Below are 12,922 nucleotides of genomic sequence, written 5' to 3' on the forward strand. Positions count from 1 at the left end.
AACCTGGATGGAATTGGAGAACATCATGCTGAGTGAAATAAGCCAGTCAATGAAAGAGAAACACCACATGACCTCACTCATTTATGGATAATAAAGAACATTATAAACTGATGAACCAATAGATATAGAGACAGTAAAGCAACACGCAGACTGTCAAATTACAGTGGGAGGGTAGGGAGATCTGGGGGAGATAAGAGATCAATCGAAGGACTTGTATACATGCATATATGTACAACCAATGGACACAAAACCCTGGGGAGGGAGGGCATGTATGGGAGGGGGGGCAATGGTATATGTACACAGATAAAAATTTAATTTAAAAAAAGTAAAATAAAATAAAAAGAGCAAAATATTCAAACATGAAAAAACAAAAAACTAAAATAATGCCTAGATTGTAACAATTTTATGAACACCCCCACCCACCAAACTTAAGTGGAACTTTGAAAACCTAGAAACTTCTTCAGCCTGGGCCCTCCAGTCCCTCCTCTTGCACACATTCCTGAGGGTCTGGGACTCCTGTGTGAGCTCCAGACCTCCATCCTCCTAGCATTCGTGGTGATGCCACTGACTAGATGTCCCACCTTATTCCACACAGTGTGCCGCTGAGTTAACTCAGAGACTTCGTGAGGCCTGCAGGATGAGGGCCCTCCAGAAAAGCACCTTGGAGAAGGTGGTGGGGTCCCTGGTCCCAGCTTTCCCGGCTGGAAACATCCCCCATGTCTGCACCCTGATGCCCATCCACCCGGCCTTCTCCAGGGCCCAATGGTTCCTGGAAGATCTATTAACACGGTGAGCGTTGGTCCCCTCTTCACTGCAGTGGGGCCTCTGCCCACTGCTATCTGTGTGTCTTAACAATGTCATCACATCAGTCTGAGCCTCAGAATGCTCCTCTGGAAAGTGGGGTGGTACAGGATCAACATCATAAAGCTCTTGTAGGCACTGCAGTAGGGACAAGCCATGACCGGGCTTACCTGCTGCCTGACTCGGCAGAAAGGGCTGCTGGACCAGCTGTGGTTTTCATTCCACTTATGTCTCTCTGTCCCATGGAAAGTCCCCTGACAAATTCCCCCCACCCCCTGCCCTCCACCACCCCATCAGCAGCCTGTGGCATCTGAGTTTGGAAAAGCACATGGAAAGCAACCTGTCTAGCACTTTTGAGATTTCACCAGCTGGCCTTGTCCTGGTTCTTGTGTAGCACATTGGGGATCTCTGGGGATAAGAGGCCCCAGGCCCACTCAGGTGGCTGGGATGGTTCTGGTTGGAGCTCATTTACTTGACAATGTGCACTAAGCTTCTACTTCAGGCAGGCACTTTTGCAGACACGGCCTGACTCAAGGAATAAAGCAGACACAATCTCTGGCCTCAGTTCTAGTCACTCAGTCAGACAGTCACACTGTACAATTCAAACACCAGCGGTGAGTTTGACATGCTTGTATATCATTCGCAGTCCTGTTTACTATCCTTGAGATCTGATGTCATCAAGTTGTTCTCTGCATCAAGAAGCAAACTTATCATGACCAAGGTGACACACTGCCGGACCAAGTCATAAAGTAAGTGGCATCTGGGTCCAAAAGGAGGACCCCCTGTGTCAGCAGAGTGGGGAATGTGAGTTGGGGGGTGCCTGGCAGAACCCTGATCTTCCACATCTTCTGATTCCCAAAGGAGATCTGAGCTTATTTCAGGAGGACATGAGTCAAAGAGGACAGTGATGGGGTCCCTGGCTTTACAGACCCAGAGGTTAGGCTGGGCTGAGTTGTCCCTCAGAGTTCCCTCCCCCCAACCCCAGACCTATCCCGTTCTGCCTGCCCCTCCTCACAGGTGAGCTCAGAACAGGATGGTGGTGAGCAGGCAGCTCAGGAGTCTGTCAGTCCTCAGCCCAGTTGCCCAGGGGCCTGGAGGGCTGGGGTGGGCAGCGTACAGGTCCTTCAGGAGAGCTGCCAGAGGGAAAAAGGGTCTCACACAGTCTCTGTGTTAAACCTGCTGGATCCCACACCTGCTACAAACAGAACAGCCACAGGGGGGCTGGAGTTGGCATGGGGTTGTCCCCTGGATGTGGAGGGGACTGTACAGAGGCTCAGTCCCAAACAAGAGTGTCATGGGAGGGCAGAGTGAAGGAAAGACTGGAACTCTGACTTGACTGCCCACCTGCCTCTCCCAAGGGTCATTGCTTTGATGGTGGGAATCTGGCTGGACCAGTTCCAGGGTTTTGGGCAGCTCTTTACTTTCATCTTGTTCGACATAGAATAGGCCTTGGTGCCCATCAACTCCCCTGCCTCACACCTGGTGGGCCACGCCCAAAATCGATGGGTAGAGCTGGGCATCTTGAGCCCACTGAGGAAACTCAGGAAGGTGAGGGGGACTGAGAACCCGGGCAGATAAACCCGGGGAGGGCAGGCTCATGGGCTGGCATCTTTCCTGTCTGTGGAAAGTCACGGGAAAGCCAGGTGTGTGAGTAAATCTCTCTCTTTCTCCTGCTCCAGGTCCACAACCTGAACTCCAGAGCTCTCCAGAGCCAGAGGAAGGGCCTGCTCAGGAGCCAGAGCCTGGTCCAGCCAGAGGCCCTGCCCTGGCATGCCCTGGAAGCATTCTCTCTCTGTTCTAAGAGTTCTAGGCATTGCTTGAAATAACTAAGAGGAATACATCCCAACTGTATATTTATAATAGCAAATAATTATCATTTCCAAAAATACCTAGCTGCATAAATTAAAATCTATTAAATACTCTTAAATAGACTAAAGTTGTTGATTTAAAATGTGTAGATGATATCTACTGATGTACATAGACATGTGATTGTGTATATATACTGATATGGAAGGATGTTCACTATACCATACATTTGAAAAATAACTTCTGAAACGTTTACTTTTTTCTGATAATTAAACAAGTATAAACTGATAAAATGATGAAATACAGTTTGGAATGCATAAAATGCTAACACTAGTGAACTCTAGGAAGTGGGAATACTAGAAGTGACAGTTTCTTCTTTTTCTGCTTATTAGAGGTTCTGGTTTTTGCTAGGGGCCCAGTGCATGAATTTGTGCACCTTGAAAGGAAATGTGGGCTGCGAGGCTGTGGTGGGCGCAGGGCTGAGTCTCGGCCCATCCTCCACGCCCCCACCTGGCCCCATCTGCCGCAGCTCTTGGTCCCATCTGCCAGCAGCCCCACTCTTGTCGCCGTCCCTGCCACCCACTAACAGCACAGAACAATTGGGGCCGGTGCCACAATGGGTACAAGCAGTAGTTGCTGCCCTGATTGCCTCTTAGGAGCAGGGGCAGGTGAAGAAGCCCTCAGGGGTGATCCAGGCCAGGAGCTGCCACTTACACCTGCTGATGGAGCCAAGCAATCAGAACCATCACCGGGCGCCAGCAGAGAGTGCAAGTAGAGCAGGTGCAGGCAGCAGGTACAAATGCCAGGCAGGACCGCAGCATGTGGAGCGAAGAATTTTCAGTAACCACCAGAGGCTTGCCCCACTCCCCTGCTCCAACACCCAGCTGTGGCCGACACCCGCCATGTTCCACACACACCCCCTGGTGGTCAGCACACGTCAAATCGACCAGTTGTTCGGTTGTTCTACTGTTCAGTCTATTTGCATATTAGGGATATATATATATATATATATATATATATATATATATATATATATATATATGTCATATCTATAATAATAAAAGGGTAATATACTAATTAGACTGGATGTCTTCCGGACATCATTCTGGATGTCCTTCCTGATCAAGCTTGGGCTGGAGGGAAGCCAGTGTGGGTCGCGGGTGCCTGTGGGTGGCCCGAAGGAAGCCAGCCCGGGTCCCGGTGCCTGCCGGCAGCCAGAGGGAAGCTCAGGTCCCAAGTGCTGCAGGGAAGCCGGTGCCGGCAGCCTGGGTCCTGGAGGGAAGCTGGTGCCAACAGCCAGGGGAAGGAAGGCTTACTCTTGCATGAATTTTCTATATAATAAAAGCCTAAGTGACCGTTTCGGTGGAACGACCAGAATGACCAGTCGCTATGATGTGCACTGACCATCAGGAGGCAGACACTCAATACAGGAGCTGCCTCCTGGTGGTCAGTGCTCAGCCAGAAGCCAGGCTCACTGTTGGTGAGTGCAGAGGCAGTGGCTGGAGCCTCTCCCACCTCCGAGGCAGCACTACGGAGCAGCGAGCCAAGCGGTAAAGAGCTTGCCACTAAGGAGCAGCGAGCTGAGTGGTAAGGAGTGAGCAGCTGGCATTAAGGAGCAAGGGATCCTGGATGCAAGAGAGATGTCCGATCCCAGGGATCGGACCTAAACTGGCAGGTGGACATCCCCCAAGGGATCTCAGACTGCAAGAGGGTGCAGGCTGGGCTGAGTGACCCCTCCCCCAGTGTTTGGATTTCGTGCACTGGGCCTCTAGTATATAATATAAAACATCTTAAGACCACATACACACACACACACACACACACACACACACACACACACACACATATATATGTATATATATATATACATATATATGTATATATATAGATAGATATATACATACACACATATATATACATATATATGAGAGAGGAAGGGAGAGACAGAGAAACAAACATGGATAAAATGTGGATCAGCTGCCTCCTGCCCAAACCCTATCAAGGTTCCTCCATTGCAGCCCTCAGTGCCCTCTGCTCCGCCACTACCACTTCCATGTGCTGACACCTACCCCACTTGCACCCACTGACAGTGTGGAGCAATTGGGGCCGGCTCCAGTAGTGGGTGTGAGCAGGGCCGGCACTGTCAGCAGGTGCGAGCGGCAGTTGCTGCCCTGATAGCCCCTCAGGAATAGGGGGAGGTGGAGAAGCCCTGAGGGGTGATCAGGGCTGGCAGCCGCTCACACCCACTGATGGCACTGTGTGATTGGGACCAGCGCCAGGCACCAGCAGCAGGTGTGAGTGGCAACTCCGGTGCCGGCTCTGGATACAAGCAGAGCTGGAGCTGGCAGTGAATGTGAGTGGTGGTTATAGTGCTGGCCAGGAGTGTGAGTGCCAGGCAGGACCACAGTGTGCAGGAGCAAAGAATTTTCAGTAACCACAGAGGCTTGCCCCAGTGACAGTGACTGGTGCCCTGACTTGGTCTAGTGCCCCCACTCACCTGCTTCACCATCCCACCAGACAACACCCACCATGTTCTGGAAATGCCCCCTGGTGGTCAGCACACATCAAAGTGACCAGTTGTTCGTTTTGCCCACTATTTTGTCTGTTTGCATATTAGCCTTTTATTATATAGCATATTACCTGGGTCTTAGCTTCAACCATTTCTTCAAGAAGCTTTTGTTCCTTTTATTGGAGAATGACATTAGAACCAAAACCAAGGTACAAATGGTATCCTATTTCCTGAGCATTACGTTCTTTTCCCCAGACTTATGGAGGTATAACTAGTATAGCAAAATGCACATACTTAATGTATACAATTTAGGAGTTGTATATTGCTATCATTAATACCACAACCAAGGTATTAAATATTTTCATCACCTCTGAGTTCCTTATATCCCATTACTTATGGGTTTTTCTCTTTGTGCTAACACTTACCCTGATACCTAGCATCTTAACATATTTTTAAGTGCACAATACATTATTTATTAACTACAGGCATGATGTTGTGCCATAGATTCTTGGAGCTATTTCTTCATCTATTGATATGAACGAGGAATTTTTGGCCTTTATTCTATTTATGTGGTGTATTACATTGATTGATTTGCATATGTTGACCCTTGCTGGCATACCAGAAATAATTCCTACTTGGTCATGGTATATGACCCTGTTAATGTTCTGTTGAAACCGGTTTGATAACATTTTGTTGAGGATTTTACACCTGTAACTATCCAGTTTATTAACATGCAGTTTTCTTCCGTTGTGGTATCTTTATCTGGACAGATTCTTCATCACAAGAATGTGGTGGGGTTCCAGAAGTAAAACCCACGAAAGAGAAGCAACCTCCCTAAGACCACAGCCTCCTGCAGTTCCTCTCTCTTAACCGCATCCACACTCAGTGTTCAGCAATCTGTCACAATTACCGTTTAATGTTCCTCAGAGCTCAAGACGCCGGCAGCTCCGACTCCCACAGAAACGAGAAGGCCTGTGCTCTGGGGCCTCGGCAGGCATCAGGGTGATGGGTGCAGGAAAAGTTGTTGGTTTTCAAATTGTTCAGACTTTTTCTTCACGAAGAGTAACAACTTCTAATGCTCTACATTTTAGCTGTTACCACGTCCAAGTAGTTAATATTTTATAAAACCTATGGTCCAATTGAGATTGCAAATTAAAGAGAAGTGCTGTTACATAGCATCAGAGGCGAACAGGAACCCACGATGCTGTGGTGCCACACCAGCAGGAGGCGGGTGCAGGAGAGGGCGTGTGAATCCCATGTGAACAGGGCCTACATACTCATCGCAAATATGCCAGTGGGCACGTCCCTGTAGTCACTGTCCCAGGGGCCTGAATGAAACGGAACAAGGGCGGCACCGAGATATTCTCCCACACCCACTGATTCCTCAGTCTTGCTATGAGACAACAACACAATGTACACAAATATTGAGTAAAATTTTTATTATTACACTCTGAGACTTCAGGCCATTGGACACAAAGAAAGCCTAAAATGAGGGTGAGAGAAACATCGATCAGCCGCCTCCCACATGCACCCTGACAAGGAATCAAAGCTACACCTTTTGGTGTACAGGATGACTTTCTATCCACTGAGCAACACGGGCCAGGTCTTATTTATTCCTCTTTCAAATCCAAGCTTAATGTTACTTCTGAGTTCTCACCCTGACATTTCCCACCAGCCACCATCTCCTGTGCTGCCCATCCCCTTACCTGGGAAGGGAATGAGCTGTGAGCACTATACCTTGGTGGCACCCCAGCCCACAACCACCTTAGTGCCCACCCTGTAGGGACACTCCATCCTACCCCTTGGCAGGTCCAGCGTCAGCCACAAAGGCCCAGGGCTGAGGACACGGGGCTCCTGGAGCGGGCATAGGCACAGGTTGAGACAGCTGCCCAGTGACACCTGCCAGGTGAGGGAGGTCCCCGGCACAGGCAGTGTGTGTTTCCAGGAAGGACCCAGCAGTGTGAGGGTTGGCTCCAGGCTGCGTCTGCAAAGCTCCTCTGGGCAGCAGTGAGGGGGAAACTGTCTGGGTGACAGGAGAACTGGCACCTCCTCCTCAGGTCCGGGGGGAGGCGGGGGAGGGAAGGAAGTGAATGATTCTGGTGGAGGTGACTGCAGTGGGGCGCTGTGCGGGGTCAAGATCTACTACGCATGGGGCGGTGATGGGGAATGACATTGGGACATACTGTGAAATGTCCAGATGTTCTGGTGGCCAGCGCTACCTGTTTGCAAAATCTGTTAGGAAAATGACCCAAATGCCAAAGAAAAGTGACCAAAATCTAAAAGCCAGAGGATTGGGGACACATGAGGACACAGCTTTCTGACCTTTATTTCTGAGAAGAAAGATATTTTTAAAAAATTAGTTCTAACTTTAAGGCCTTAGACTCAAATATATTATTCACACTGTTACATTTCAAATAGGAAAGAGGTAATCAATTGTCTGATTAGGTGTGAAATGATTTTCACAAGACTACAAAAACAGAGCTCATGTGACATCCCGCTTGTCAGCTGACAGGCCACCACACTGACGTCCCTTGGTCAGCGCTGGGGCCTGTCACACGTGGGCCTTCCCTTCTGTGGTCCTGCCACCAGCAGCCACTAGAGCAGTCCTGCAGGCCCCTCACTGGGGCCAGGCCGCGGGGACCGGGTGGGGCCACAGAGAGCCCCTCAAAGTGCAGCACGTGTCAGGTTGGACAGTTTTTATTTATTACTTTATTACTTTCACATTTACAGACTCAGGCAGCCCCTCTGAGAAAGAGAAGGTGGAAGCTGCCTGGAAGAAAAGCTGGGCTCATGGCACGTGGGACTTCTCACAGGGAAACGGTCCTCGGCGTCAGCAGGCACCTGACATGGTGGCCGCAGCTCGCTCCTCGGTGCCAGTGCCTGGGAGATGCGTTCCTGGAGGCTGCCTCCGCCCAGGATTTTATTGCTGGTGAACCTCATCATCCAACGTTCAGCCCGGGATGACGGCACTAACAAAGCAGGTCCGGGGAGCCATTGGCTGAGATGAAACTGAACCATGTAAACTGCAGGGACTGCCACGCTGCCCTGCTGGCCTCCAGCCCCAGCGGAGGGCCTGGGGAGAAGGAAAGGAAGCCCCGCTGCCCCTCCAGGTGGAACAGAGACAAGAGAGGCACAGCCATCGGGACCGGCACGCCCACGTCCACAGCAGCCTGAGCTCCAGAACCCACCAGCTCTTCCTTTTCCCAAAGACATTCGCTTCTCAGGTGGGAAGAACACTCCACTCCCCTTCCCAAAAGCTCTTGGGCTGAATGAGGTAACCACCTGGCAGACAGAGGATCAGAAACAGGGACTAGCGGTATCAGGCGTGTATTCTTAAAGGACGGATGCCAAAAAGTGCCCTCGGGTCACCCCCGAATCCCACAGGAAGGGGACAGTCGTGGAAAGAACGGTTTACCTCTGTGATTACAGCAGCGCCAAGGAGAGAGCCAGAGCTGACATTTTATTACACAGACTTGGTCTCGTATGAGCTCCTGCCAGTTCTGCACACCATCAGCTTCTCGGGTCTCCTGAGAGTGCGAGGTGCTCTTCCCACCGACCCCGGGTGACAGGCAGGCCTTCCCCGCCTTGTCGGCTGAGGGAAATGACCCCTAGTGCGTGTAACTTTCGCTCCTGCAAATGTGTGGTCCTTTTACCCTTCCAGGAGACCAAGGCCTCATGGCATTGGCAGGCGTGGGGGCGAAGGCCCTCAATACGCCTGATGTTCACACTGAGCCAGAACCGTCGGGTGCAGCTTCACCAGCCGAGGCGCCCATGGCCCCCAGGGGCCCGCAGGAGTCTTGAGGAGTGAGAGGGAGGGAGTGTCAGTTCTGTGCTCAGATCTCCACTTGCTTAGCCTCCGGTCTAACAAAGGTATCTGTGTTCACAGATCTACACATTAGTTTAACAAAAAATCTGGCTTCTGATACCCAAAGAGCTTAAAGTCCCCTTCAAAACGGGCATACAGGCGCCGGATGTCCCGTTTGCTGATGCCCAGGAAGTAGTGCTCCACCTTGGTTTTGTTATACACGGTGATGCCCGGAGGGATGGTGGGGTATGACACCAGGTGGTCTATGCCCGCCTCTTTTAAGATGTACGGGGCGTCGTCCTCCAGGGTCTCGTGGTGACCAATCACACTGTATGATATCTCGCAGGGCGCGCACAGCTCGACGTACGTCACCCAATGAATGATGTGGTCCCCAAACTGCAGGTCCAGCCATCGGTGGTTTGGATCACCCAGGTAGCGCACAAAATCTTCAAACTGGATGCCCCGGGTCTCCGTCCGGTTCCGCCTGTACTTCCTGATGATGCCGGGGGCAATCTCATGCCTGTACCAGGGTTCAAAGCGGGGATTGTGGACGAACTTGTCCTTAAAAGCAGATATCAGTCTTTCAAAGGGATCTCTTACAATAAAAAACTTGAAGTAGGTTTTCAAGCTAAGGGAAAAATGTAGATAAACAAGAGGTGAAGCCGGTGCTAGTGGTGGTGACGGCTGTGAGTGGGGAAGATTGGAGAAACACCTGGAGCAGCTGCAGCCGCCACATTCTGAACCCTCACCCGGGCAAGCCCTGAGATGAGCACATCACACACAGCCCGCTTAATCCATCAAATGCCACTGAAGGCAACCTGCTCGTTAGCACCCATGTTATAGGTGAGGAAATGGAAGCTCAGAGACTGTGACTGTCCAGGGGGCCGCTGTGAAAACATCTATTTAACCTACGTTTTGTTTTACTTGAGAATTTCAAAATGTTAAGAACATTTAAAAGTTTTGTTCCTGGGAAGAAAATCCTAAGGACAGGAACTCTGAATGAGCTAGGAACAACTGAGACTAGGAAAATTACTTTATATCTTAAAAGACGCAATTCAAAATTGCCAGGGGCAGGAGAGATAAGAGCGGTGGTGGCAGGAGATGGAGCGAGGCTGAGGCTCCAGCAGGCGGAGAGCTGGCCCAGGAGACTGAGGGAGGCAGTGGTGGCGCCGGGGCCCCAAGGAGACCATGACAACGTGAGGCCACTGCTGTCACTGCAGAGGCTTACCCCCTGCCAGAAACGGCTCAGTGCTTCGCAGGCCCTAACCATTTCCTGGCAAAAGCCCAGGATGGTAACAGGGCAGCCTGACCCAGCTCGGCTCTGGCACTGAACAGCTGCGTTCTGAAGGGTTTGGACACATTGGAAAGCCCCTGGAACCAGGGCTGGAAGGAAGAGAAGGTGCTAATGAGCGAGGCAGGGCCAAGTTCAGGTGGGTCCTGACATTCTTATTCCTGTTGAACTTTGCTCTGGCGGGCCATTTCATAGCTAGTAAAGAGAACTTTTCCATTTATAGCTAAGTTTTAAGTGCCAGTGCCCTCCCTGCTGTGACTGGTGTGTCTGTCTGCCAGGCTGTGCTAGGTCCAGTCCACACCGCCACTCCCAGGGCAGTGGCGGGGAAGCGGGCACGATGCCGTTGAGGAAAATGAAAACTAAGTGGGGTTTCCCTGCAACCTAAACCCCTTTCTTATGAAGTAACAATCATATTCAGTAAGGAGTCCAGAAAACTAAACACAACCAACGCAGAACAAAAATGACCACTCACTTCTATTGGGAGAATGACCTTCCTTCATTCCTATGGACTGCATGAAGGTGAGGGTGGGGAGCCATCCGAAATTCCCATCAAGATTTCTGAGATTAAATGCACTGAACTCTGGGCATGTGCAAAGCTGCCTCTCTCCAATGCAAACCAACAGCCCTCTGGAGTCCTTGGTGCAGCTTGGGACATATGGCAAGTACAGAACCGAGCCTGGGATGTATCGAAATGCCCCTCCCTGCAGGAACCTGTTCCTACCGCTTCTGAATTTCTGCATCGCTGAAGGCAGAGAGACGAGGGAGGCCGTTCTTTTCATGGTCATGAACCACATTCTCAGGGATGTCTTCGATGGAAGGAAAGGCACCTGGGAAGTAAACAAAAGAGAAGTGGTGTGGCCCCCTCAGTGCTACCTTTAAAGATGCCCGTCTCTTAACTTAGGCCCATGTTCCCCACAAGTTAGATCCAATATCCATGTGCTATTGAATTCCAACTAAGACAAGTGATACGTGGCAAAATGAGAGTGCAGACAAGCTTCTGGTCACCTGTAAGCCAAAAGGAGGAAACAGGAGTTAGGAGGAGGAGGGCAAGGGAACAAGTAAGGGGTGGAAGGAAGGATGATACCCACCCTGGTACCGCACTGGAATCGGGCTAAACCTGCTAACAGACACATCGCTGCATGCAAACAGGATATCCACGACCTCCCACGCTCACTCTGTGAAACTGGGCACAAGAGAACCACCTGCTCACCCACAGCACTCACAGGCCCGGCACTCCCGACAGGCAAGGACCCACATCCCTGGGCCTAACGTGGGTTCCTAGGTAACCTCAGGGCACCCCAGAGATGTGGCAAGTGGCACAGATATTTGGTCCCGAACAACCCAGCTAATGTTGTGGGATAGACAGAAGCAAGGGTTAAGGATGAGACGGAGTAACTAAGAAGAGAATGGCAAGGTCAAGAGCCACAGTGCTCAGAGGCAGGCTGATGAATGTAACCTGGGGAGGGGCATCCTTGGGTTGGTGGGTTGGGCAGGTTTTCATTCTTTTCCAAACTTAGACAAATGGAAATAAAGTGTCATTACCTGAGCTTTTAGCCAAGACTCTGCAAACCTTTACATCCATCTTTGTGTTACTCCTGTCTTGTTACACGTGGAGTCTGGTGGGGGGAAATCTCTCTTGGGCCATCTAAGCAGTGGCTACAACTTGTCTATTTTTTTTTATTCTTCCCCCAAATGTTTAAGTGCCAGTCTAGACCTCTACACTAACTGCTGTGGATGGCTCTACATGGGCAAGTCTATAAAATGAACCAACCTGTGGATTTGCACATGGACCTGCTCAGATATCTGTCCCCATCCAGGCGCAGGTAGGGGGCCGGCAGAAGGCAGCCACAGGACCACCTGTTTCCTCTTACAGGCATACCTTGTTACATTGTGCTTTGCTTTATCACGCTTCACAGATGCTGTGTTCTTTTACAAACTGAATTTTTACAATTGAAGGCAAGAACCTCCACCAGCAGGAGAGTTATGGCTGGCTCCGCTGCCGCCTCCTTGCCGCAGTGCCTGGGAGGGCCGCGGTGCCTCTCCGGTGCGCCTACACACGGCCTGGCCACCTGCTCCTGCTTTTGTCCTGCCCTCCACTGATATTGCATACAGTGGTGGCAGATTTGTAAGAATTGTATATTCATTGTTTCAAATTTGATTGTAATCTCATTCTATGACATCAAAAATCCAACATGCATTCAGATTACCCAAGCATATTCATTATATACCAGAAAATGAGGCGAGTGTCTCTCTCCTTCCCCAGCCAACCTGGGAAAAGGTCAGTGACAACAAACTCTGACCCCTTACTGAGGGCAGGGGCCAGAGTCGGGGCCACCACCCTCAGGGCTGCCAGGTCGCATTCTTCATCCAGGTCACACTGCTGTGCTTCTTTTACAGCTGAATTTAAGACATAGAACCCATAAGTATCTTGTCAGCTCAGAGTAAATAGAGTTTAAACTAATAGACATGGTGTCTGGAAGAGCAGTGAATAACAAAAAGCTACTGTATGAGGTCACTTGTCAGTGATCTCACTTGTTCCCAAGAAAACATCAGATTTCCTGAGGCAAGTCAGTTAAATCCTCTGAATATGATGCTTGGTGTAAATGAGGACCATTTCTTTCTGCCCACGTGGCACTGAATCCTTTGTGTGTGGGTAGAGGCTCCCTCCCAGGCCTGGGGAAGGGGCCCTTCTCACTACAGGAAGGGCGGC

General features: G+C 50.4%; 1 protein-coding gene across 9 annotated transcripts in view; it reads right to left on the reverse strand.

Moving 5' to 3' along the window:
• Positions 1–7,426: 7,426 nt before the first annotated feature.
• CHST10 (carbohydrate sulfotransferase 10) overlaps positions 7,427–12,922 on the reverse strand; it is a 29,559-nt gene continuing 24,063 nt past the window's right edge. For all 9 annotated transcript variants that reach the window (XM_084900859.1, XM_084900853.1, XM_084900851.1 and 6 more), the window contains 2 exons: positions 10,934–11,039; positions 7,427–9,549 (listed from right to left, as the gene is read on the reverse strand). In XM_084900859.1, the coding sequence (XP_084756985.1) occupies positions 9,012–9,549; positions 10,934–11,039 (644 nt within the window). In that variant the 3' untranslated portion in view covers positions 7,427–9,011. The remainder of the gene's footprint in view (positions 9,550–10,933; positions 11,040–12,922) is intronic.

Source organism: Pipistrellus hanaki (genome assembly GCF_964339955.1).
Source record: "Pipistrellus hanaki genome assembly, chromosome: 12".
NCBI lineage: Eukaryota > Metazoa > Chordata > Mammalia > Chiroptera > Vespertilionidae > Pipistrellus > Pipistrellus hanaki.